The sequence below is a fragment of the Gymnodraco acuticeps genome, unplaced genomic scaffold (assembly GCF_902827175.1).
Source record: "Gymnodraco acuticeps unplaced genomic scaffold, fGymAcu1.1, whole genome shotgun sequence".
NCBI classification, from domain to species: Eukaryota; Metazoa; Chordata; class Actinopteri; order Perciformes; family Bathydraconidae; genus Gymnodraco; species Gymnodraco acuticeps.
In genome coordinates, this window is record NW_022989803.1 from 1,677,790 (window position 1) to 1,705,307 (window position 27,518).

The 27,518-nt window shown below is 41.4% G+C and overlaps 2 protein-coding genes across 11 annotated transcripts in view; both read right to left on the bottom strand.

Annotated features, from left to right (window-relative positions):
• Nucleotides 1-1,298: 1,298 nt before the first annotated feature.
• LOC117552930 (guanine nucleotide-binding protein G(I)/G(S)/G(O) subunit gamma-4) lies at nt 1,299-17,230 on the bottom strand. The gene is made up of 3 exons (XM_034226641.1): nt 16,659-17,230; nt 15,331-15,436; nt 1,299-1,979 (listed from the first exon to the last, which is right to left on the bottom strand). Exons 2-3 carry the CDS (start codon nt 15,427-15,429, stop codon nt 1,851-1,853), a joined length of 228 nt encoding a protein of 75 aa, XP_034082532.1. The 5' UTR covers nt 15,430-15,436; nt 16,659-17,230; the 3' UTR covers nt 1,299-1,850.
• Nucleotides 17,231-17,500: 270 nt separating this feature from the next.
• Nucleotides 17,501-27,518, bottom strand: part of lyst (lysosomal trafficking regulator) — a 78,169-nt gene continuing 68,151 nt past the window's right edge. For all 10 annotated transcript variants that reach the window (XM_034227357.1, XM_034227340.1, XM_034227330.1 and 7 more), the window contains 14 exons: nt 26,144-26,388; nt 25,767-25,833; nt 25,529-25,685; nt 24,853-24,993; nt 24,528-24,745; nt 23,594-23,824; nt 23,300-23,489; nt 23,071-23,207; nt 21,334-21,432; nt 20,802-20,941; nt 20,605-20,702; nt 20,350-20,506; nt 19,882-19,953; nt 17,501-19,766 (listed from right to left, as the gene is read on the bottom strand). In XM_034227357.1, the coding sequence (XP_034083248.1) occupies nt 19,628-19,766; nt 19,882-19,953; nt 20,350-20,506; nt 20,605-20,702; nt 20,802-20,941; nt 21,334-21,432; nt 23,071-23,207; nt 23,300-23,489; nt 23,594-23,824; nt 24,528-24,745; nt 24,853-24,993; nt 25,529-25,685; nt 25,767-25,833; nt 26,144-26,388 (2,091 nt within the window). In that variant the 3' untranslated portion in view covers nt 17,501-19,627. The remainder of the gene's footprint in view (nt 19,767-19,881; nt 19,954-20,349; nt 20,507-20,604; nt 20,703-20,801; nt 20,942-21,333; nt 21,433-23,070; nt 23,208-23,299; nt 23,490-23,593; nt 23,825-24,527; nt 24,746-24,852; nt 24,994-25,528; nt 25,686-25,766; nt 25,834-26,143; nt 26,389-27,518) is intronic.

Genomic DNA, 27,518 nt, shown 5'->3' on the forward strand with positions numbered 1-27,518 from the left:
AAGCTTAGTAGCACTACACGTCATGTAGCTGTCAGTGCTGTGCAACAAATATTCAATAATACTACCGATAATAATAACAATATTAATAACGATCATAACAATTAATCGTAAAAATTAGCAAATGCTATTCGACTACCATGTAAAGGAAAGGTTTCAACAGTGTGCTTTTTCTTCCAAAAACAAACCAAACGGAAAGAAGGCTGCGGGAGCACGTAGTGTGAAGATCACACTGCTCGCACAGAAATTGGCACTGTAACGTACTGTACACTCTAAAAGACGGACAGTCCCTCGGAAACAGAGGAGGCTGTCAAAAAGGAGCGGATAAACATGCAGGCCTCTGGTTTTGGCATTAATGTCAAAGGCCTTGCCATTCACTCTAGGACAGGCAAAAAGAATCAGGCCCAGGAAACATGCCCAGAATGAAGATATAAAAGGAAAAGATGTCCTGCGACTTGTAAAAAATATCCCATTTGGGGAGCTGAAGGATTAACACATAGTGTCTCTGATTTGAAGTGAATGACGTATATGATGAGTAAATCAAACAGAGCAGCAAAGGTAGAATGCATTAGAGCGGGCCTGGGAAGGAGGGGGCAGATTCATAAATAACGTCTGACCTTAAGGGTTGTTTGCACAGTGATAACCCTGAAGAACTCGCTGTCCTAATATTATCTCTGCAACTTTTAATAAATAGGGAGTCTATTTATTTATTAGCAGCAGAACTGATGTGCAGCCATCTTATTTGTACTACCAGTGTTATTAGCACACACTAAAATAATTTACTATGCAATATAAGGTTTCTGTTTCTGGGCTTTAATCTGAATCTGACTACTGCAGCACTAATAAGAGCGGGTTAATTGTTTGTGACTGGAAGCAAATTAAAAGAGAAACCCCTAGTGAGTGGAGTGTCACATTTTAGTCGTACTTTCAGTAAGCATTGCTTCGAATCAGAGGTCGCGTTAACCGAATATTTTCCGTCTATGACGGATTTTTTTTAACAATGACAGACAAATCTGAAAGCAGTCCGTCATTTTTGACAGATTAGAACAAATTCGGAACAGCGCCAAAGTTTTCCCGCAGCGAGGCTGCTTATGGGTGTTATGCATGCCCTCCAAAAAGGAAATCATACCGTTTCCAAACCTAACTGTGCCGTACAAATTATTGAAATGTCTGTGAGTTTTGGCTGTACGCTGTGCACCCTCCCGCAAGGTGCAGCAGCCATGCATAACACGGCGCATGTGAACTGTCCCTCTCCCCCCCCCCCCCCGTCGAGCATGCTTCTCCCCCCACCCCCCCCCCGTCAGAGTTGTGTAAAGGCCGACGGGTAATTCTGGATTTTGACGGAAGTTTTACGATCCTGTCCGTCAAAATGACGGGCAGCGAAAAAGTCTAGCGCAACCTCTGCTTCGAATAGACAACCTGTGCACTGAAAGTAATGTCTTAAATTATGTCAAAGATAATACAAAGATATTTTTTTTCATTCAGATAAAGGGAAGGGACATTTAAGAAAAAGTCGTAGACACTGGGCAAATTTATGTTTCCTGAGGCATGTTAAAATCTAGCACAATAAAATAAAAAATAAAATAACATCTCTCATCTCAATAAGCAAGGCTGTTCTCTAATAACAAAGCAATAACAAACCTATTTAACAAGACATGATACGCTCACTGGGTTGCCAGTTCAGTAGCTGACTCCCCCAAAACCTTCAGCCACCAGGACAGAGCTGACCAACAACAGAGTGTCCACCTGGCAAAACTCAACTCAACGCCTATGGCCAGTAGCTTCAGGTGTGGTGAAGACAGAGAAGACAGGCAGCGCCGTGCCTGCACCCGCGCAGCTCTCCCGGCAGCTCATCAGAGGATGTTGCAGAAGAACTTCTTCTCCCGGAAAGGGTTCTCGGAGGCGGGGACGGGTATGATGAGGGGGTCCTCGCGTATGTGGGCGTCGCAGTACGCCATCAGGTCTGCAGCCGCTTTGGAGACCTGAAATGTTGAGACAAAGAAAAGGACACAGAGGGGTGATCAGAGGTTTCACTTTCTCTAACACTCAAACAAAATAAGATGTACAGTAGTCAACCATAGGATCACAAAGATGGTTCCTTCAAATTACTCTACCGCTCTACCTGAATCTTAAAGGTGGGGTAGGTAAGTTCGAGAAACCGGCTCGAGATACACTTGTTATTATATTCCATGGAATGCTCTTAACATCCCGATAGCAATGAATATCTGAAGTGCTTTGACAAAAAATCCATTAAAAAATGTCATCTGTGGAAGCCGTAGTACTGTAAAAAGCACGACCAATCATTTTAGCCGGCCCGGTGTACCTGCCTGGTGTACCTGCCTGTCAGCCTTCCATCTGTGCACAAACTTATCTCGTGCCCTCATTGGTCATGTAGAACATTTTCAGCTTTTCTGCCTTCATCAGGGAGGTGTCTGAGGTTGTTTCCGGTTTCCTGATATATAATTCATCATCAGTCAAGTGAATTAAAAAGTTCAAATCTGACCTTTAGTGCATCTCTCTGGCTTTCCATGTTTTTAATCTCACCTCTCCCCTGTTTCTAACTAATAAAGGCAGAACAAGGCCCGGAAAAAAAAATACGACAAAAAGGAGATGATGAGATTTCAGTTTTTTCCTTCATGGACCTAGCTAAGTCAATATTAGACAAACACAAAGCACAGTATATCTAAGGCTGATGGGAATGTCATTAGTTTTGCTAGTATTAGTTATAAATGAGTTTGGCATGATGATGGCACTTGAATAATATATCAAGAGATGCAACCAGGATTAAGCCTATGGGGACCTTGAATGTAATAAAATCATCAAATAGTGATGAGCTATTTCGGTCTGGACCAAAGGGGCCAACATGGCTATCACTTTATTCACACCACTACCACTATTATAGTATAGGTAAATAAAGCATGGATTAGTGCAGAAAAGTTCGGCTACAGTTAAGCTCACTCTGGTCTGCAACCCGCTGTGTGTTCATTCTCAGAGAAAATGTTTTTGGAGCTAAACTCTCAGCAGAGGAGAGATGTCCGAAACCTCGATGAATGTTGCATGGCCCTTTTTTCTGTAAAATTGCTTATCGTCTGTGTTTCTGCTTCGTCAGCGCCCGTGGCTGCACTGATGCCTGTTACCTCAGCCCGAGGCAATAAGAAGAGACAGCTCATCAAGATGACTGACAGGTGTTAAGGCGGGACCTTGAAAAACTGAAGGGGAAAAGAGGGTGGGACTAACCACACACTTTCTGCCTCAGGGCGAAAAGTTGCTTAGTGTTTTTTACAAAGTCAAATGGCAAGACTGCATGAGAATGTAGGGTTGTTTTATTGGGGGGTTACGGAAGGGAAAAGGCCTCAAATGGAAAGCAGAGGAGGATCTGCAACAGAGGGACGGAGAGGGGTCAGGGATCTTCATGGAGAATAAAGCCATCTGATCTCCTGTGCCATTTCACCTCATCCAATGATGCTCTCACAAGAGAATACGCCCAAGATCTTTTATGCTTCAAAAAGGGATTATAACTGTACAATTTATTCGGTCTGCAGCACAAAATAATATGTCTAATAGATTGCTCATTTCTGTTATTTAAAATGAACAATAAGGCTGGCGTTATCCTATGTTTTACATATTGTTAATTCTTCTCATGAAAAGACCATAACCAATATTGTGTGTCAGTCACTCAATCATTTCTGATTTCACCGTCTGCCACTCAGCTGTAAGCCCATCTTTCCTACTGTAGCATAAATCTCTAAAAACAGCTCTCAAATATGTACTTCACCAACATTCACTTTAAAAAAAGGCAACTGAAAAGTCCTTAAACGAATGAGCACTGGAGTCTTTCACAAATGCTACTTGAAGAGGGACTCATTATGCATGTGTCTGTTTTTCTTTTTCAGTAGTGGATTACCAAACATTTGATGCGGCTCATAGATGTGTTTTTCACATCTACTATATTCAACCCAGTCTCATGGCATTTCGTGTTCACCAACACGATTTTTAATCTATTGATTCGTGTTCACCAACACGATTTCCCCCTTTTTTTCGTGTTGCACAGCACGATTTTAAAAGCAATGTATTTCTACTGGTAATGTGTTTCGTGCCTGCAGCACGTCTTTTTCTCAGGCCGGGTCGTGGAAGACCGGAAGCTGTGTGGTTCATAAAAACATGTTCTTACTCAATATCAAGCCACAATTATTGCTTTTATTTTAAATCGTATAATTTCAGACTTTTGTTGCCTCAGGATACTGAAATCTGTATTTTTAAAATCTTTTTTTCCTTCTAATTTGTTATTCTTTACAAAATAACACAGTGTTATTTACTCACCAATAACACACAATTATCCTTGCTTTTATTTATTGGTTTAATTTCATAATCTCGTGCTTTTTTGGCGTCCGTCAGGAACTGAATTTCAAAATAAAAATAACCGGAAACAGACGTAGGCATTTCGAGCGATTACCCAAGATCCTCAGCTATGGTTTAAGCTTGCTGATTGGATGTTTTAGCCGCAATGCATGCTGGGATTTGGTGTTTATATGATATGAAATCCGGAAAACATTTTAAAAGAATAAAATACTTAATTCCGAGTGTTCTTGCTTTTCTCTTTGAAAGTCATCACATAACGGCATTGTAATACACGGTTCGGCTGCATTAAATATTACAGATCTGCCGTAGTTCTTGATTTATAGAGCCCTGATGAGAAGACCTTTGGAAAAACTGGAAGGAATGCCGCCGAAACTGAATACTTGACATGAATCATAAATATATCAACAATTAAACAACATCTTCAATTTCTCTTCATACAATACGTCTCCTTGCAGTATCAACACTAATTCGGCCTAATTCGGCTGACTTTTATATGTATAGTTGTGTATATGCAGGGCCGCCCCTCCCTACAGGCCAATCACGCAGGCTGCATGGGGCCCCGCCTTGCGCAGGGGGCCCCGCCCAGAGGGCCTCAGCTGCTGTGCGCAGTTCTCCGCTCAGTTATCCGCGCACACCCCGCAAGAGTGAGAGTGCGGCGCACGCCGCTGTGTGGACGGGCCGTGAGAGGTGACAAGAGGAGCACGTTTGTAACCCGACACCGTTGCAATGAATCGACATCTGACCAATCACGGCTTTGATACGGCCACTAGTGCAGGTGAAGAGATGTCGGTGAAAAGACAGTTTCAGTCCGGCGCAAAAAACAAAACATGAAGAAACTAGAGCACCACTCGAAGGTGGGTTATTGTATGAGTCAAATTTACAACTTACGAATGTTGTATAAGTCAAATTGCCAATTGCCATCTTAAAACATCAGCTGCAATTCACGACATGAAGAAGGCAGTCTCTGCATAGCATACAGGCTAATGGAGATGCAGTTATTTCCAGCATTCTTTATTTAACATTCATTTAAGTATGTTATGCCTTTTATCTGCTAATATACAGGAGGAAGAGTGATACTGTCTGTCTACTTGGCTTACATAACAGTTAAAGTTTACAGCCTAAAAAACATGGAGCATTTTTTCCCCTTTTATTCATTTTTATGTCAATTTGCACATTTCATGGTGACGCTTAGCCTCTCCCCTTAACTCCTAACAGTCATCATCATGTCAACCACAACACAGAGAAATACTGATAGAAATGTGTGTGTAGTTGTTGACACATTGCTGACAGAGAGAACTAGAATACAGATTTAAGAAATATCAGTTTTTGAGCATGTCATAAGCATGTTTTGTCTTGACTATATTACAACTATATTATAATAAAACAATATAGTATTTTTTATTATTGAATTGATTATGATTATCATTATTAATAGAAGTAGTTTATTTGCATTAATTATGTTTTTATCTTTTTGAGGCTAGTATTTGGCAGGAAATGCAAAATTCACCTGTAAACCCATACTGAACGACATACATGCACATTTACCATTTACTTCACTGTATAAAAAAGTAACCGTTGATAATAATAATAAACAGGAATTATATTTGCAAAGTAGCCTACTTTGTTTCCAAAAAAAAAAAGTTCACTCCTGTCGGTTAGGGGGGGGGGGGCCTCATCTCACAATGTCGCTTGGGGCCCCAAGTTGGCCAGGGGCGGCCCTGTGTATATGATATGTCAATAAACCTTTGAACATTTTGAAATCTTGAAAGGGATGTGCAAAATAGCCATTATACAGTCTTTAATTAACTATTAGTAGAGAATAACGAGTAATGAATATACTTTATTACTCGTTTCCATTCATGTCAATTGCAGATAAATGTTTAGTCTTCTCAAGCACCAACTATCAAATATCTCTCCTGATTGTCAAGTGCCAACAATCAGGAGAGATATTTGATAGATACAGACATAAATAAAGCAGCTGTATTCGCCATGTAGGAAACACACATTTAAAACGGGTTTGCCTGCCGTTTTTGTGTACACAAGCATTCATCAATGGTTCGGAAAGTGGCGCTGTACCTTAATAATATAAAGGCTTGTATTTGCGTGCATTTCCTGTTCGGAAAGTGTCAATGTACTGAGAGTGGAGGTGTCCTGCAGGCAGGCTCCATGGACCTGTCAGCTCCGGACTGCGCAAAATGCGTACATGAAGCGCTACGTCATGAACGCAAGAAATCATACCCTCGTGGGGGCGCGCTCATGTGATTGGCTTAGAATGGAGGAGACATCTGATTGGCTATAGATAGAAAAAATTACAAGTACGAATCGGCTGACCGTCAGGGGAGTCTCAAAAAACCCACACACGAATGCACAGCGATCCATGCACAGAAAGCGGTTTGTGTTTGCAGGTGCAGCGGTTTTAAACGGAAAACAAATATGTGAGGATCAAAAATACATATGTAAAACCTTTTTCTGTAATTGGATTTTATTTACATGTATATGAAACGGAACACATTTGTGTGTGCATTGAAAAACACAAGTGTGGATCCGGAAATACAAGTGTGAATCCTTTTGCGGATCATGAAATACAAGTGTGAATCCTTCTGTGTGCATGTGTGTATTATGAGACTGTTCTGAGCCCATAGTTGCTATGCTATATTAGAGAACGTAATCATTGTGATGTCACCATCTTGGTCATAGCGACCTGTCAATCATAATGTAGTCATGTCCCAGAGCCTAAGCTTCTGTATTGTCTATTTAACAGGACCATCATTTACCAATGAACATCATGCTGTATGTAATTGAAGAAAATTGAAACTAGAGCTTTAGAACATAAACTCAATTGAAAAGTGACTTCCATACAATCAGACATCGTATACAGCCAGTCTGACGCTCCCAAACACCTTTCCATGTCAAAATATACAGCTATTCAAGGACAAATCCAGAATTCAAGGACTTTTTTAGGATTCAAATCCCTTTAAGTTTACTTTCTTTATCTTAACCTCAGTTGTTCCTAACATTGGGTTTGGGGAGTTGTATACTATCAGCTCTAGAGGGCATCCAAAAATCCTTTGAATTATTTATTCTGAAGAGGTCATTGCTTCATTTTAAAAAGGGTCACATAAAGCAAAATAGTTTGGTGAACTACTGAGGTAGCCCATGCTGTGCTAGCAAGTTGAAAACAAGAATCCATCCATGCTAGCAGCTGTGAGGCCTTGCACAACAGTTGCCTTTAGCTAGATGCTAATGTCAGCAAGCTAACATTTGCTCTTAATCTTTTTCCTTTTCTTAAAGCACTTTGAATTGCCTTGTGTTTAAAGGTGCTATATAAATAAACTTGCCTTGCCTAACATGTTAGATTGCATGCTCACAATAAAGAATGCAAACATTATGATAATTGTCAGGTTTAATGCTTGCCTTTTACACCATAGTTTAACATGTTAGCTAAAATACTCCCTAAAGCTGAGGAAGAGATGACGCTCAAATACCTAGTCTGATATTACTGGTTAATTGTATTTAGTTCATAAATAGATATCTATTAGTCAAATCTGAAAAATCTACTCATTCAGAACACACATTTTAAATGAAATGCTTAATTATTTTAGCTGCATGGTTATTTTTGAATGTCTGTTTCTAGCTGACCTGATTATGGCACTTATCTGAGTCTGCAAAAAGTGGAATAGTTAGCAAATGCAATCATTATTATACTTCATGTAACTGCAGACAGGGTTTCTGCAGAGAACGGGAGCCCCACAGGACAAAGAGTGGTATTGCTCTGCGTGTGTCATTAGGCCCAGACTGACTGTAATTACACTGCATCCCCATGATGGAAGGAGAGTCCTTCTAATTAGCACAGATCACATTCCTTTGGCTGATTGAGCAATTAATGAGAACGTGGTGATCCCTCAATCAGCAGCTCAGAGACTCCTCTTGTCACTGATACACACACTGTCTCATCAGATCCCTTAATTACATTTAAGAGATCGCCAGACGTGGCCCACTGTCTGTTTCTTCTTCTGTACTTTTCTCTGCTTTCACTTTCAAGTGGTTATCAAAGCACGAACAGCTGCCCACCTTTCAATCATGCTGAGAAATCAATACCAATTTGAAATCATGCTGCTGATTAAAAAAACACCCTTTTTTGAACACTATATTTATTATTTCACTTTTGAATACATACATGTGTTTTTTCCACCTTAATGCTCTCCTTAGGTGTGATGTCATGATTATAGCTAATAATTTGTTAGGAAATATGATGCAAAGAGTACAAATTGAACAGCCAGTTGTGCATTTTTTAAACTTGTTCTCATAATTGGCTGAAATTCTCACTTTCCTAATGTTATATAAAACGTATATAAGAATGATGTCCTTTTTAAGAGAGCCTTAGTTTTTGCGTCATTAAACACTTGTAAAATTAATTGAACAACACTCAAATAGATCTGTTTGTCACGCATTGAAACAAGGAGGTTTGTCTTCCTGAAAAAAGTTTGGGCTAAACTTTCTTTAAGTCTTTCACATCATCTCAAAGATGCCCTGACTGAGAGGCAGAAGCCAATTATTCAGAAACCTTAAATATTTTTCAGACCCTCTATGGAGCTGGCTGAGTGAAAGCCTCTCAGATATAGATCAGATGTGACATTTAAGATTCATTCACATTTAAGTCCAATGCCTCTTTTCCCGTAAAATGCTAAAATGACAACAAAACTGACAAGTCAAATGTATTCAGACACTATGTGATCTGAACACTTCTCAGCTCATTTAACAGAAAATCATTTTAAAGCCTTCACCTTCAGCAGCGCTATAAAGAAGTTAGTTTACATTGCATACTATTTTCGCCATGGCAGCAAGTTAATATGCATACTAATGAGCAGCTAGCAAGGGATTGAACCAAAGCTTTGTTAAGCTTTATTTTTCATGTTCAATTACCCATACATGTACATTCTTTGATATTTTGCTTTTTTTGTGTCAATTCTTATGGCTATTACCACAAATTGTAATACTACAGTTATTATTTTCCCTCCAAACGATCTGGAAATGGAAAATATGTATTTCTGGTTCTATTTTTTCAGTTGTCACCAAGTATTCATATGAATCTTCATGAGAACTTGCTGCAGGCATGAACATAATGTGTTAATGTATAAAAACTGACAGTATTCAGTGTTAAGACTAGGAATTTGGATGAAATAGGTGTACAAATGTTAATATGTTATGCTCTTTGCATATTGCAGATAAATACACACAATACCCACCTAATGTCAACAAATGCTCCTCTCAAATTATTTAACTCAATTTAAGTCAAACTTTTAAAAATCACCTATTATCAAGTAAATCACTTCTTTTTCACCACCTTTCCCACTCCAGGTTTTTTTTAAAGTCTTAACACTTAGGGTTGTGTATATCAATTCAGCTTGAGAAGAATCACAAACACAGAAAAAAGAAACAATACAGTATTACATTCTGTTCAAATAGGACAATATTGTGTTTAAGGTTATTCATTTTTCTCTTGCCAATATCTGCATTCACTAAAAGTCAATATTGTGTAAAGTGATGAAAACATGATAGTAATGTTGCTTTAACAGTCAATGAAAAAAAAACACTTCTCAATTGACATAGTTTTAGACGTTAAGACTACATTAAGTCTAACTATTTTTCCTTAAAAAAACGTGACATTATCTGAAAATATTTTTGAATGAGGCATTGTGCCAACTGGACACATTGTAGGTTCAATTAGAGGCCTTCGTAATACATCCTCCAAACCATGATTATACGTAAGTGATAATCACTGTTTTTAAGAAGCCAGGGTTCTTGTAAGCGGCCTTTGTTGTGCTGTGTAGGGATGATGGTGTATGGCAGACTTCCAGGCTTCGGCTATAATGCTGAACGAACAGCCTCGAGGCTGTGGGGCAATCATTCCCTGAGCACATGAGGAGCATACCGAATGAGATGATGACACCGCCTTTTACTTACTGAGAAGTTGTTCATGAACAGTGTAAAATAGCCTCTTATTGGGGGTAAACACATCATGCTGTGAAAACAACAAATCTGGGAATGGTTCGATGTAGTGATTCTAATAGAACTCTCTATTCTCTGTTGACACTTAAGACATTGTGCCATTTTAAAGCATAGTGACTGACCTCAACCATAAAAAGCATAACGCGCTCAAGAGTCAATATTTATCTAGCCATGGTTTGATAAGGGCATATGCTCTTTATGAGGCCTAAACTTGGTTATGGATATGATCAGGAATATGATTATCATGAATGAACACATTTAAATATCTACATTTTCTTTGCTGCGGCTGGTAATTTTAAACATCAGCCATTAAGCTCACAAGCTTGCTGCACACTTGGTCGAAATCAAACACTAGACATGTAATAGAGGAAGAAGCCCTGCATGAGAAACTGCTAACACAGTGAAATCTCTATGATCAGTCTGAGAAAAGTTGACCCACTTTGGTAGAAAACAAATGTCAGAAGTGGTCAACGTTCACCGAAGCCCAGCATGCCTCTGGGTTCACCACATTAGAACTACTTGGGTCTCCCAGCTGTGCACAGTGGATACATTCTGACAGAGGAGGCGACACTGTGGCTTTCAAGGTAAACTAAAGCTTCATGTGACGTCTGTCAGAAGAAGTTGCTCTATACTAAGCTGAGAAACATAATTTTGTTTCCTAGTTATGGTATATAATGAACGTTTGTTCTAATGTTACAAAACGTTGTATGAAACCTTTTCTGGCTTAAGAGGGAGCTTCAGAAAGTCTGATAAATTGCATCTCCTGAGGACACTTGAGCCAGCCTTAAGTGAGACGGAAGACTGCTGTTTGAAATGATGGAAACTCTGGGTTGTGAAGTCCAAAGAAGTGAGTTAACTCTTCATCTCTGGTAGAGGCTCATTAGCTGCTTCTGGCATAACAGACCTGAATCTGTCAAAACTGTAGACTTTATTTAAAAAGAAGACGTCACATTCATTTGTGGAATACTACTTTAAAGCCACTAGTTGTTTGTGTCTAGTCGTAAACCAAGATGGTTAATGTTAGGCATTGACTTCGAAAGGTTGAGTTTGGGCAGCAAGTCTTGAAAGATTATCCCAAGTATCGCAAATCAAGGGTGTGGCATCTTAACTAGGTTCTAATTATCTTGGTTTTGGAACCAGCAGGTGATGGTGAAGTACAACTAAATGCTAAACAAGACATTTTTGGCAGACCAAAACAAGGATAAAACTAGACAAGGCAACACCTGCCATTCACAAGGTAGCCACACCCTGATGTCATCTATTTTACTCTAAATCGAACCATAATAAACAAATAAAAATCATGCTATTGGGACGAAAAAACACAAGACTAGCGATTGAGACCATAAATTCATGAAGAAAATATTAACTGAGGTAATAAATCTAGTGAGAAATTGGGTATTTTTCTCATAGTCTTCTATAAAATAGGACTTATTTTTTGCACTCAGTTGAGTTAGTCGCCCCCTACTGGCCATTCAACATAATGCATGTTAAAGACAAAGATAGCCTTTAGTCCACACTGTAACCAAGTATTTATGTGGTTATTGTAGGTTCAAGATTTTTATAATATAATTTCTGCTGCATCGATTTGGAAAAACTGTCTGACATGTTTGTAGGAGTCCAATATTATATCAGTGGAGTAGCCTTCTCTTACAAAGAAAGGTGATTGTGTGCTTCTGAAATGGCCTGTCCTGGTTTATAATGTACTGAGAAGGCAACTTGTTTACAATAGTGGAAATAACAATGAACGGAAGGACTTTATCTATATATTGGAAGCCGACTGCATTTAGAATTACGGCGTAGTAGACATTTTTGAAAATACCCATTTGCTTTCTGGCAAAGAAGAGAAAGACAATATGAAGGCCTCACTCTTCAGTAGGCTACAGATGTAGCTGGAGAGGGCAGCTGGTTAGCTTAGCTTAGCTTAGCGTAAAGACTGTAAACAAGCGGAAACAGCTAGCTTTGCTAAAGCTGAATTCAACCACTTCCAACACGTCTAAAGCTCACTTACATTATATTGAACGCTTTAAAAACTGTTTGAGTATTTTTTTTTTAGAAAAACTGGTGTTCAAAAACAAGACTATTTTTTCCCAGAATCAGTCACTTCCAAACATATTTTATATAATAAGATATAACTTGGCGATTACTGAGATTTAGAGGTGATGTTAGGCAGATTTTGTTACTTATTCATATAGCCAGGCTTTCCCTCTGTTTCCAGTTGTAATGCTAAGCTAAGCTAACATGCTGCAGCATAATGTTTACTGTTACCAAGGCTGGCATACATATTTGCATATGACACTGTAAGAATGTGATTAAGCTTATTTCCCAAAATGTCAAACTATTTTAATGTTATGTTTAGAGATTTAAAATGTCAAGCATGTGCATGTGCAGTTTGTCACAGGAGAGGTGAAGGTAATGGCTTGAGCAACAAACCACCTTGGACCCCTTAAAGGTGGGGTAGGTAAGTTTCAGAAACCGGCTCGAGTGCACTAAAATTTGAAAGTACACAGCCGAAAAGAATCCGCCCCTTCCTTCAGACTTCCTTACAGAGCACCTCCTCCAACACACATGAACCCTGATGAAGGTGTACTTAACACAGTAGTTTGTACGAAAGCGTTACTTGACAGGACACAATTGTGAATACTGGACAAATTTGAGCAGCAGATTCATACAATTAGTTGCACTACAGTGAACAAACTGTGTTCATTATAATTAGGCAGTGCACCAGTGAGGCTCATTAGTTGTACATTTGACATTTTTGGGCAAAGATCAATATTTAAGCCTGGATATTAGGTCAAAAAATGATTTCATTAAATTGCTGTGACAGGTAAATATTACGGAGCCCCCTAGGGGACATGGAGAAGAACAATTTTTTTATTTGAAAATAAATAAATAAAATGTTTTGCGAGATATCGCAAAACCCCGTTGCAGTTTGTAGACGGTCCCTAAGCACTCCTTTCCCTCCTCAAGCTGCAGATTGTGACCAATTCTTGATGTTTAGCTCGGATGACGGGGCGTATCGAACTGTTCTGATAAAAACGACACTGTAGCTCGTTGTCTACCTTGCTATGATTGTAAAGTCATGTTGTTTGTATTTTTACAACGTTATGTTCATGAGTTATTGATATGCGTAATTCAAATCTGTCAATAACTCAGCTCATGGGACGTGCATGTCCCTGACCAGGAAGTACATTGAGCTAAATGAAAAGTTTAGCGAGATCTCGCAAAAGTATTGCGAGATCTCGCAAAAATATATTTTTTTAAAAAAGGTTGGTAGCTGAAGACTGTTCAGAATCAAGAAGAGGATATATATATATGTGTGTAAAAACACACATATTTGTACAACATTAATCATATCAACATACTACGGTGGCCCTGAAGTGCAAGACACCACAGCATTTCACAAAACGCTGCAGCATTTCACAAAACGCCGCAGCATTTCACAAAACGCCACAGTATTTCAGAAAACACAACAGCATTTCAGAAAACACCACAGCATTTCACATTGGACGGAAAGGGTATTCCTTAGGGAGAACACTTCTTGTTTGTGATTGGACAGAGCCATAGAAGCACTGCTGTGATTGGTTGTTTTTGCTGCCAGTCAAGAAATGACGCTGCGTGATTGGCCCAACACATCAGCCGTTAGCTGTTAGCACACACTCAGAGCTCACAGCTCCTCATATTGATTGATTGATTGATTGAAAAGTTTATTAACAGCTTGTATATTGGGTACAGTACAGTACAGCTCAAAACATACAATTGTTAAGGGGATGCAGACCAGAGAAAGACTTTCGTCTTGTTAACATCAGGGTCAGAAACTGGACAAAAGTTAAACATATACAAAACACAGACTGTCTGTCATTTCGAATACAGTCGCTGCTTTACTTATGTCTGTATGACGTTGTTGTGAGTGTGGACGGAGCAGCTACAGGTTAGTTTAGCCTGATCGATCCAATTCCGATAGGATTTACATGGAGATACGGCCCGCCCCCTCTCCAGCGTCTTGTTTGAATGACAGGAGTAAACACATAATTAATGCTTTATTAATTCATGGTTTTTAAGGGGCTTATCTCCATGTAAATACTATGGTAGACCACCCAATATTCGCATCGCTCTAATCGCTCGAGTTTCACCGCGGCTGTCAGCTGTGTTTGCTCCTGTCATTCAAACAAGAGGCGCTGGAGAGGGGGCGGGGCGTATCTCCATGTAAATCCTATGGGAGATACCAACTACAACAACATGAACATATTTGACCGTGATTTAATTGTAATACACGTTTCAAAGTGATGCCGAAGTAACTACATACTGATAACGGTTAGTAAAAACCATGAATTAACGCTTTGACAAGTCTGCAGATAAGACGGCAGGCGAAAAGCTTTTAAAATGCGTGTTTTCTGAATGGAATCGGACCCATCAGGCTAAACTAACCTGTTGCTGCTCCGTCCACACTCACAACAACGTCATACAGACATAAATAAAGCAGCGACTGTATTCACCATGACATAGACAGTCTGTGGTTTGTACATGTTTAACTTGTGTCCAGTTTCTGAACAGATATGAGGAGCTTTGAGCTCTGAGTGTGTGTGTGCTAACGGCTGATGTGTTGGGACATATTTCGCTGTCGGGTGTTGACCAATCACGAAGCGTCATTTCTTGACTGGCAGCAAAAATAACCAATCACAGCAGTGCTTCTCTGGCTGACTCTGTCCAATCACAAACAAGAAGTGTTCTCCCTAAGGAATACCCTTTCCGTCCAATGTGAAATGCTGTGGCGTTTTCTGAAATGCTGTGGTGTTTTCTGAAATGCTGTGGCGTTTTCTGAAAGGCTGTAGTGTTTTCTGAAATGCTGTGGTGTCTTGCACTTCAGGGCCACCGTAACATACAGACATATAAGAGCAGAATGATTTTATGAAATGAAGACATTTAAACATTTGCTCACAAACACAGGTAAAAAAACAAAACCTGTACCTTTATCCTATCCATGCAGGCCTCCATCTTCAGCTGCTCCACAGATTTCCTGGCTTGGGAGATGCTGGCCGTGCTGTTGTTGGCGATTCCGTCTTTCATGGTGCTCCTGTGATGCCAAAACACAGGCACAAAGGGGGACACATGGAGTCAATGAACAGCACATTAAATACACAAAGCAACACCCCCCCCGGCGATGTCTCAACCCCCCCCCCCCCCCCTTGAGCAGCCACTCTCTGCCACAACCTTTTTATTTAAAGGACCCATTTTGTCTGGGTGAATCTGTTTTAAAGCAGCAGAGCTCCATTTTATCTGAGGTAAGAACTCAAAAAGGAAGCAGCTGGACAGCGGTTTGTCATTTTACAGTCAGTCAGTCAATCATGCATGAATATTTTTTGTGTTTGGCTCAACTGCATTGCTCAAAGGTATGTCTGCACACATTTGCTGCTCCATTTCCTTTCAAATTTCAGCTTGTGAACCCTTCTAAAGGAATCAAACCTGCAACCTTCCTATGTCTACCCCGGCAACTACAACCTGGAGCAGATCTGTCCACTTGCCCAACATGTAGGCTACATCATTACAGCTGCAGTGTATTTATCTGCTCCATTTGCAATCAGCCTTTCTGTGCATATTTCAATGTGACTACATCTTGCTCTCATTTTAGGCCCCTTGACCCCCTCACTCCTGAAATGTCCCAGTTTGGCAGCCACAGCATAGAGAGAGATGACACCTGACCACAGCTGTTTTATAATACTGTGCACTGAAATATGTAGCATTTCACTGAGGTGGTGTGCTGTTGAATTCACACTCAGTTAGATTGTTTTGCTTCAATTTGCTTATTTCATCGCATCAAGTCAAATTCAACTGTATTAAAAAAACAGATACGATTAAGCAGATATTTTTGTAAAGGGGGGCATGCAGACGGTGAATTAATTTCCAATCCCACCCTTCATGGATCTAAATACATTTTATAGCTTTCAATCACACCCTCGTAGGAAGCTACCAGGCCTTTCCATTTAGGTTTCCCATCGATTCGTCCACACGGCTGCATTTGGGGTACTAACGGGAGAAACACTGTTTATCCGAATGTAACGATGCTAATGTTGATGCAGATATGGCAAATATGGTCGAGTCTTATTTCTAAAGGGGATTAAATTGTAGACACACGCCGTGCGAGCTGCGGCCCTGGTTAGAGCAGAAAACAGCAAACCACACATCATGACAACACAAATGATTTTGCAAGAAGGAATTACATAAATAAATATCTGAATGCTTCGCTGCATTGCTCGGCTATGAACAGATTAATGTAGCCGCCTGAAAATGTAACCTACCTGAAATGTGCCAATGGTTTTCCAATTTGGAGAATTCCGGGTTGACTCCACCCAACACACACACACACACACACACACGCACACACACACACACACACACACACACACACACACACACACACACACACACACACACACACACACACACACACACACACAAAGACGATCTGTCAAATATGAAACGATAAGAGGAAATCCCAGCCTGGTTTCGGTCTGGACAGAACCCGATGAGGTGAATCTTGGCGTTTTAATTTCGCCTCAGCGGATCGCTCAGCACCAGTCCTGCGTATTCCGTGTAGGAAGATGAGATCCAAGCGGTCTTGGTGAGCACCACGGCTGGACTTGGAGAGATGTTACGCATGCAGCAGGGGGGGAAACCTCTGTATGACGATCAGATGCAGGCTGTGGGGCAGGGAGCACTCGATCAGTGGACCAGGAGCTGCAGCAGCAACAATGCAGGATGCTAAGTACAGACTGGCCGTAAACGCACCGACACAGCCTATTAGTCGAATTAGGATCTGCTGATTTCCTCATTTGCTTTCTTGCTGCAAAAGGCACCTGAGATCTGCAGGCTACCCCATTTAATTTTTTCATCAGTTTTGACATCACTGGGTCCCCCCCTCCAAAGTAACTGCTGGGATGTATCCATAAAAACAGCATTTTGGGGGGGGGGGGGGGGGGGGGGAATTTGCATCCATATAAAAAAATGATGCTTGAGAATATTTGAATGACATGTTTCTTTTTCTTGAGATTATTAAGATCATTTGTTAAGTATCACCAAGGTTTCCGTTCTCTATATATGCCCCTGAACGCACCACACAAAGTAAGACATGGACAAAAGATATGCTTCTTTATATATTTATATATTTATAATATTCTCATCAGTTGGTTTGTCCATACGTACACACACGCATATATGTACAAACAAAAAACAAACAGAAACACATATTCTTTCTAATTTTCAGTTCACGATGCCAACTGCAAAATCAGCCCAGGTCAAAGAAAGGACATCATTTCAGTAACTCAAGACAACGATCTTAAATTATGCATAGATACATTTATCAACAGAAAAAATATATTTCCTTCCGTGTCAGAAAGTACAAAAACATCGGCCAATTTCATGTCTTTCTCTCGTCTTTTGCCATCACAAAGGGGGAGGGGGGCACATTCATGCAATGATACATGTGGATTTTTGAGAGAAAATAAAAGGTTGTGGTTCTCATAGACTTTTATACATTTGCAAACATGAAACACAGTAAACAAACACAGTAACTTCATATTTTGCACAGGCTTGATGCCGCACACAACAAAGGGGTCCAGGTGGGCTGAGAATGAAAACCAAAAATAAGGAAAACACAAAAGGAATGATATCATGATATAAGAAGAAATATTCCCTTACTCGTAAACAAGTCAAACACCAAGTGTGAGAGTTAAGACATCATTTTCCAACTCACAAGGCTCACTGCGGTCGGCACAAAGGCAAAACAACTTTTTTTTCACAGCTGTGTTAAACAAACCCCTTCTGACAAAAAGTACCTATTGCATGTTTGATATTGCTTTCTGGATTAGTGGAATTAAATCAAGGCTCAGTTCATGGTAAATACACAGATTATTGGCTTTCCTTGAATAAAATGGTAGCTGATAAAAAAGTGCTTTGACTACCATTTCACTCATACTAACAGACAAACGGAAAGTGCCGTAGGTAAAATGGGAATGTAAAGAGTAGCTGCATGGAGCTTAAGGAAATACATGTTTGGTCGATTGGGTCAGTGTAGTGTATTTTAAAATAAGCTGTAAACCTCATCAGTGCAGGAAATGCTAACTGCTCTAACCTCAGTCTGCTGGACATGATGCTTTAACCAAAACATCCCACACTAGACCGTTTTAAACCGCTGCAGTTACTAGGCATGCCTCAGATCAGCGAGGGGTGCATTCAGGAGACTCTGCTTCTTCTGCAGCTTCACTCGTCTAATGCTGTTTGGTAATTGGCTTCTTCAGAGTTTTAGCAAACTATATTAAGTTTAAAAAAGGTTTTAGTGCATTTAAAGCCGCTTTTTGAGCTTGCAAAACACAAGAGAAAGAAGGATGGATGAGCCTCTGTGGTGTTTCTAATAAATGAATGAATATCAACATTTCTCAATGCAACAGGATAACCAAGGCAGGCCTTCATACAGGAGTATCATGACAGTAAATGTCACATCTGCATACATTACAGGTCAGCATCAATCTAGCATGCAAAAGAAGGACAGAACAACAGGCAACACAAGGAACAATTCACCCCCCCCCCCCCCCCGTCTCTCCCCTGAGCTCAGATACAAAGTGATGCAGGGCTGTGACACCAGTGTTCGGATTTGAGTGGAGCAGACAAGCCCAGCAGAGCGGCGTCTCCCCCCCCCCACAGAGCAGGACGTCTCCCGGTGACAGAACAGGGAGGGACCTCCCCCCCTCTGCTGCAGCGTCAGCAGGACATGCTCGCCGAGCTCCGGCAACAATCTGTTGGACAATGCGCTGCAGGAGATTCGAGCGCCGCCGAGGGTCTTCACACTTTGGGTCCGGCTTTGGCCAGACGATAGCAGCTTACCAGGAAAACAACAACAAAAACAGCAAGAAACAAACAAAAATAACATTTAACAAACCAATCACACTCTCAGAAATGCTTCATATAAAGTGTCCGTCACAGCCAAAGATTCATCCCCAACATTCCACTTCAGTATGTTTATAAATATATATTTATATACATAATAATACTATTTTCTTAATAATTTCTTGATGCTGGGAGCGGCTGCAGTAGTTTGCTCAGCAGGGGGATGGCTTTAGTTAGGTTACGGTAGGTTACGGTGGGTTCAGGGAGGCCATGCTGACACATCCTCCCTGTCATTGCACAGAGGAGGAGGAGGAAGAGGAGGAAGAAGAGGGGGGGAGCGGCTCCTCTTGCTGAGATCTGGACAGTAGCAAAGTCAGACCCACAGTCAGCCTGCGGCGTAGCTGCTCAGGAAGGAGTAGAACATGGGCAGCTTCATGCGCTGCTGGTCCCTCCGACACCACGCCATCACCGTGCCCTCGCTGTTGGCGGTGTAGAGGTGGTGGCCGTCACACGAGTACGTCAGGCTGAGACACGCAGGAGAGGACATCATCATCAGAATCACACACAGAGTTACACATCTATTTACAATGGTGGCAAGTGGTAGCAAAGAATAACATGGGTGTAGCGCCGATAAGATACCTGATGATGGGTTTGCTCGACTTGGAAAAGGTGATCTCTCTCACTGGTTTCAAATCCCAGGTGCTCCACAACCTGAAACATCAGTGTGGATTAGAGGTCGGGATATACTGGGATCGACAACATCCGTGATATTATCATTTTAAAATATCTATATCATGTTAAACCTACACATGTAAGGATATTTTTGGAATAATTTATCTAACAACTCTTAATTCTGTTTATTTACATTCTTGCAGGATCTCCCCAATGTAATTAATTTGACAAAAATGAACACACATTAAAAAGGGGAAGTGATTCATTTGACTGATAGCATTATTCATTTTTAAAATGTCCTTTTATGCATCATAATATTTTTCAGTTTTTGTGAATTATTTTGGCTGTGAAAACCATATAGTGAAAATGTAAGGTGATACAAGTTTAAAGCAAATGAACCAAGAATAGCTGTATAATGAAATATAATATTTTCACCTGACCACGCCGTTCTCCAGCCCCCCGGCGATGACGTTGACGGACACGCCCTCCGGCTGGTTGGAGAAGGCCACAGAGCAGATGATCTCTCTGCAGTGGACGTGACCAATGAGGTCTCCGTTCACCGTCCACAGACGCAGGTCGCTGCCCCCGCCCACTGGAGACACAGGATCATATGTCAGAACTCACATCAACATGGTGTCAGTCTATGAGAATGATATGATAGAGGCTGAGAGGAGGCAGAGTAGTCCTCACCTGAGTCACACACTGTTGCGATGTCCCCCGTGGTCTCACTGGCCGACACTGCAGTCACTGGGCTCTTGTGGCCTGTGAGGCTTTGGACGTAGCAGAGCCTGAAGAATCACAGATAATCGCTTTAATTTAAGCACAAACAACATACAAAAGATATCGTAAAGCGTCTTCTATTATTTTCATATTTAACACGCTCTGACCTGTTGAGGTCCCAGAGGATGCAGGTGCCGTCTCTGCTGACACTGATGAGGATGCTGTAGGGTTTGCAGACAAACAGGCTGGTGACCTCCTCTGTGTGTCCGTACAGGTGAACCTGAGACTCCACCTCCATCTCTGACGGCTGTGGAAGGACACACATTAAAGACGGTATGCAGAGGACACTCGGATCTGAATGTTAGCATGGATGAGGAGTTTTGAATTCCTCAAAAACCCTATTAATGAAAGGATTTTCTGAACAGCACAAATCAATGGCTGCAGAAAGCCCCTTCAGAGGCAGAGAAACAGGACACATGGATGCCTATTGGCGGGGAGCGATGAAACTCTGAAAGCCTCTCTGATGACTGAACCTCTAATCCCACTTGTGGACTCGCTGGAAATGTGTTTCAAGGGCAACTGTGATGTGACTAATGAAGCTGAGAGGGGTGGTGGTGGGGGGGGGTAATGTGAGGTGGGTGGTTTGGGTGTCGATGTGGAGGCGGAAGGTTAGAGGGGGACGTTGCCATGGTAACCCACCGTGGTGTTGGTGAAGCGGTTGCTGTAGGCGGTGATGACTCCACACTTGCTGCCTGTAAATAGCTGGCAGCCATCAGGCACCCAGGCACAGCTGGTCACCTGCAGGAGAGACAGGAACAGGGTGGGTCAGAGGGAACCAGAAACCTGGATGCTCATTAGTCCATCCTCAGTGTGGGGATGTGTAACTCTGAAGGGGGACACCAGTGATTCCTCTCACTGACGGCTGCTTAGCTGTTTTGAGAATTTAGTTGCAGTTGAAGTCTGTTTTGCTTAGGAAGGTTGCTTACTGAATGAACTGACCCAGAAGTACCTAACTGGCATGATAAGAGCTGTTCAACATCTCTAGATGGTAGGAATGGAGCCTCAAAACTGGCACTTTATGCCAAGACTTGCCAAAGTGCTTCTTTGTCTTGAACTTTCAACAATATAAAGGCGAACTTTATGCTAATTACTGTAAAATCAACATTTGGAGGTGTTCACTGAGTTGGGTGGTGTTTCTTAAAGTGGACCTATCATGCTATATTTGAAACATATATTGTAGGGCCATACCTATATAAAACATCTCCGTGAAGTTTTTTCACAGAATACCAAACAGATCATGCATTTTAGCCATGCCTCATTTCGCTCTATTTGCTCTTTTCCAGCCCTTTTTTTGCAAGGGCTGATTCTGCTTTTGTGGCAGACTACAGCGCCACTTACAGGCCTGGCATATGTACTACAGCGTCTCCAGCACTTTCCAGCGGTCTCTCATTCCCCTGATAGGTGGAGAGTTGCCCATAGGCGGAGCACCCCTTTTCTGACGTCAGAAAAATTTAAATAATCAGCTCCGTTGCAGCCCCGTTTTTAGAGATTTGGGTATGGAGGAAAAGAGAGAGGGTTGTGTTTTCGGACACTTGGTGAGTTCCCTGACACACCGGGGACACATATTCATGTATAAAAGACGTACAAAAGTGAATTTTACATGATAGGTCCCCTTTAAGCTATTCTGTGTAACTATACATGTTTGATTGGTAATATGTGGAGTGGTAGATTTGTAGGCACACATTTATTGCATACATAATGTGTATTCTATTTAATTATTTTTCAAATACTTTCCTGGAATCATATTAATTGGATTCATATAGATAGTGGATAGGAGTGTTAGGTAGGCAAAGATTTCCTTTCACTTTTTTTAAGTAGTATTTTTCACAATGAAGCACGCACGAACACTCAAATCCCATAAGGTTTTTAATGATGTCAAGGTAAGAAAAGTGGTTAATAAAAGAGAAAGGACCTGCCTTTAATGACTATTTGATAGCAACCTTTAAAGGTGGGGTAGGTAAGTTTCAGAAACCGGCTCGCGTGCACTAAAATTTGAAAGTACACAGCCGAAAAGAATCCGCCCCTTCCTTCAGACTTCCTTACAGAGCACCTCCTCCAACACACATGAACGCGCAATGCACGCCCAATTACGGCACGCCCAATGAGAGCACGAGATACATTTGTGCGTGCACGAGATGGAAGGCTGACAGACAGGACGGCAATCCAATCCGTTTAGCCGGGCCGGCTAAACGGATTGGTCGTACTTTTTACAGTATTACGGGTTCCACAGATGACATTTTTTTGTGGATTTTTTGTCAAAGCACTTCAGATATTCATTGCTATCGGGATGTTAAGAGCATTCCATGGAATATAACAAAAAGTGTTTCTCGAGCCGGTTTCTCAAACTTACCTACCCCACCTTTAACTACTGTTTACCTTGTGAAGTTGTGAACACTGAATAAAGTTGATAGGCGGCTCGCTCTGCTTGCTCTTCAGCCTCAAAATGTTGTCAGCGTAGCCCCAGCTCAAGATGGCCGACCACTGGATGTCTGTGCTGTGCATGCTCCGAACACCTACAGAGTAGAGACCATAAAGTTAATGGAGTCAGCAGGACATTGTGCAACACATTAGGTCTGACTTGTGAGTGATTGGCGGGCCTCCTCACCCTGCTCCTTGCTGTAGATCATCATGAGGCAGAACTTGCGGGACAGGCCGCAGATGGCTCGTGTCGGCAGGGCCAGCAGGGACCCGAACCTCTCCCCGTGAGGCTGGCTGAAACACACCACGGGGTCCGGAGCAGAGGGCGAGCCCACGTACTCTCCCCACTTCAGGCCCTTGATCCATGGCAGCGGGCTCTGTGGGGGGAGGGAGAGGAAATAGCCAGGTGAGCAGGAGATCATTTCATGGACGATATATTTAAGTTGCTCCTCAGAGTCACAACCACGACAGAGTAGATTACCGGGCAGACTATTTCCTTGGCTTGTTCTCTTGTTTCTCTGAAGGCCAGCTGAACCAGGAGACCCATGGCCGCCGGTAGCTCCCCCTCCATCAGGAGTTTGGGGCTGGCCCTGCTGATATGACAGGCGTTGAAGAGCTGCCTGGGTGTCTGTCCGTAGGTCTTGATCATCGTCTCCAAGGCCCGGCGCTGCACTGGGTCTTCTACTGACGAAACATCCATGCCAAAATAGGTCTGGGAAAAATGATAGAAAAGCTTATGTCAGCACAGGGCTAGGAGATGAAGTGGTAGCAACTAGCAATGTCATAATAATTTCCCTGAAATTACAACAAATGTTTGACCACCCAGCGGTTGCTAATAAACCTTAAAACCCTAGTTTCCATCTGACAAACAGCCAATAATGTCACAGGAATACAGTTATGCTAACAGTGTTAACAATGCTAACAACAGACACAGTGGATGGCCTGTAGTTGCACTGCAATATGACAAATACCGGTTAGCAAAATAAACGATAAAAAAGCCATTGCCTACAAGAAAGTTCATTCAACCAAGTAGTTTGGAGACATTTTGGCTAACGAACCGACAAAAGCAAAGTAATGCGAACTATGCCAAAAACACGTGCCAGCCAAGACGCGGAACAGCACAAACCTGTTTCATCATTTTAAAAAAATGAACACAAATTAAATAAATTACCACTTGTTTTGTGATATATTCTGCTGTTTGTCGTTTTTCCTAAGAATAAGAATAGTTGAAAATACAATTTATCATATGGCTTCTTCACCTTTCACTCACAAGAAATATTGATATTGACAATTATCAAGAGACATATATGAACATTTTCACCTTGATTATATCTTTGTCCATATTGCACAGCCACAAGCAAACAACTACAGCTTTCCCCATAGATTCTATCAAAGTGCAATAGGCAGCTACTCACTGCTGGGTGGAAGACGTTGATAGCGTGGACGGAGGCTTTGCCTTTCTGCTTGAGCCCAAACACCAGGTCGATCCACTGGCACAGCGTCTGGGACACCTGGTCCGACTCCAGCGCCTGCCGGTGGATCAGGATGAACAGACGGGGGTCGTTGCGAGCCCAGGGCGGCAAATTCACATGGTTTACCCGCTCGCCATTTTGACGAACGCCAAAATCAAAACCTGTGAAGGCACAAAAGGTCACTTTAAACACATGAGAAGATATGTAGTCTGGTATAAATGATAGGTATACAGATTAAAAAGGTATACATTGATAAGAAAATTATTACCTTCTCTGTTGACTAGGAATTCTGGGAGGTAGAAAAACTCTGGGATGAGCTCTTTTACGTCAGTCATGGACTCGAAGGAGGACAGGCGCCACGTGGTGTTCATGGAGTGAAACGTCCGGTCCGGGATATCAAAGCTCTGGTCTGATTAAGGCCAAAGACAATCTAATTACAGATTCCACTCACTGATTGAAAAGATCCCCTTTCATGACCTTAGACACCACGCTCGCTGAATACATTAACGGTCACATAAAAAGATGCCTCGGAGGATCACAGGACGGAGGCACATGAATGGGAAAATAATTAACGCGGAAGGAAGAAATAGAGAAGAGAAGGGGAAGGGGGCACGGAGCTGATCAGAGACAGCTATAAAGATAAAGTAACCTTTCATGGATAATAAATGTGATGCTCTGTCAGATCTAAGATCAGGTCGTTCCAACATTTCAGTATTAAAAGCTTTAGCATAGACTTAGATGGATCTGTCGATGTAATGCAGACAGGTGGCACTCAGGGCTGCTAAAAGCTTTTTGGAGATGTACGACAATTATCTGCTGTTAAAGAGCCCTGGCTTGCTATTTAGTTAACATTCACACTACTTGTTAAAATTGAAGATACTATGAAAGACAGGGTAGCTGCAGACTGCAGTGTTTTCTGATTTTCTGCTATAAATGTGACTCACCTTGGTATGCGAGGAACATCTTGGTGAAAGGAGGCATTCGAACCAGGAAGTGCAGCACAGTGCCACTGTTGGAGTAGTGCGAGCCGTAGTGGTAGGGCTGGACCGGAGGCATGGGGTCGTCCTCACGGATGCCCTTCTTGTACTCCTCCTCAAGATACTGCACGAAAGAAAACTCATGTTTTCTCACCAGAACATACGGAACACTCGTGAAACACATTTGATGTACAACAGGCCTTACCCTGTAATTATCCACGTAGCGATCTTCTTTCTCTTTTGACTGGACCGCGATGGGTTTCACCAAATTCCTGCAACAAAATGTAAGCAGAGCAGTGATGAGCCGGGATGTTTAACTGCCTCAGGAAAATGTGTCTATTAAAAATTATTCTTGTATCATGTGTCTTGGCTTCAGTGCATGGCTGCAGGACCTTTTTTTGTCTTCGAAACACATAAATCCCACAATATGTATGCATTTTAAGTGGATTAAGGGGGAAATGGCATAAACAAGAGGAGCCCTTATATAGCATATGATGAATCAATGACTAAGACTAACTTTCATAACATTATATCATCACATTTTCCAATTATATACATTAAACGCTTTACAAACACACTAACCTATAGATGGTTGGGTCCTGCAGGTCGATGGTCTCACTGGTGTAGTCCCGCAGGATGAAGGGGAACACGGGGTACTGCATGAGGTCGTTGAAGGAGCGTCCTGCGTGCTTGTTGAGGTGTGTGAGGTACTCGAAGTTTGAGATCTGACCCGAGCCCCACAGCTGAGTAAGAGCAGATATGTTTCCGTGCTCCAGCAGGTTAGGCAGGTCAGAGGTCAGGATGTTGTGGTAGACGTCGTCACGGAACTGAGGCGAGGACACAGGAGAAACATCAATTATATTACAACTCTAGCGTTAGGACTGATGTGAGACATGGCCAAAGTGCCACCTTGGATTCCTGACGTTTCTACTGTCAACCCTTTTTAAATGCATACAATACTGTACATTAAAACATACTTTAACAAAATCTAGTAGCTCTGTAAAGTTGAAGAGTAGGACTTGGAGGACAATGCTAAAACAAACATTCTGATTAAAAAGGATTTGAAGAGTTTTTGTTTTATTCAGTTTTTTTATTTAAGATGTCATTTTCTTTCATCTGTTTCTATCATCAACTATTCAAATTTTTTATTTCACAACGTAAACTTGTTTTTGAAAAGTGCTATATAAATATTGTTGTTTCTTCTCCTTCTTCTTCTTCTTATTATTATCGTGCTTATTATTATTATTATAAACCCCTTGCTCAAAAATCCAACCATAAAACAACCTTATTTCCAGGGGTGCACATAACTTTTTTGCCCTGGTTCTCAAAGGAGCACCTGGAGATGTTGCTTGGTGCTCATCCTTAAAATGAAATAAACCGTAACTTTTGAGGGGGTCTTGACTTTATTTGCCAGACACACGGCACTGAACACACATGCAGAGGTGAACACAGAACACACATGCAGAGGTGAACACAAGACAACATTAGCAAGACCAGTAATCCTACAAGCTGTCATCACTACCCTCCTGACTGTTCTCCTCACTGTCTTCCTCTCTGTCAGACATGGTAGCTGATGATGTAGGCCTACTTCTTCCTCTCTGGTTGAGTCTGCGATTAGCTGCTTGCATCCACAAGTCAACAGCTGGGTTTGGGTCGAAAGTCTCTGTTGTCATCTTAGACAAGTGGATGTAATCAAATAAGTATGTGAACATAACCAATAACCTACCATAGCCAATAACAAATTAAACTTATTTTATTTTTGTTGTTCATTCATATCTTATTTTACCTTAACATTTATTTATGCATTTTTTTTTATCTCTCCAGTTTTAAAGGATATTTTTGGTTACTGTCCTATAGTATACATTGGAATGATTTCAAACCTGTTTATCCCAATAATTATAAAGGAGAGCCTTGGAAATATGTGTTTACATAAATTGTGACCAAACCGTTTGAACTT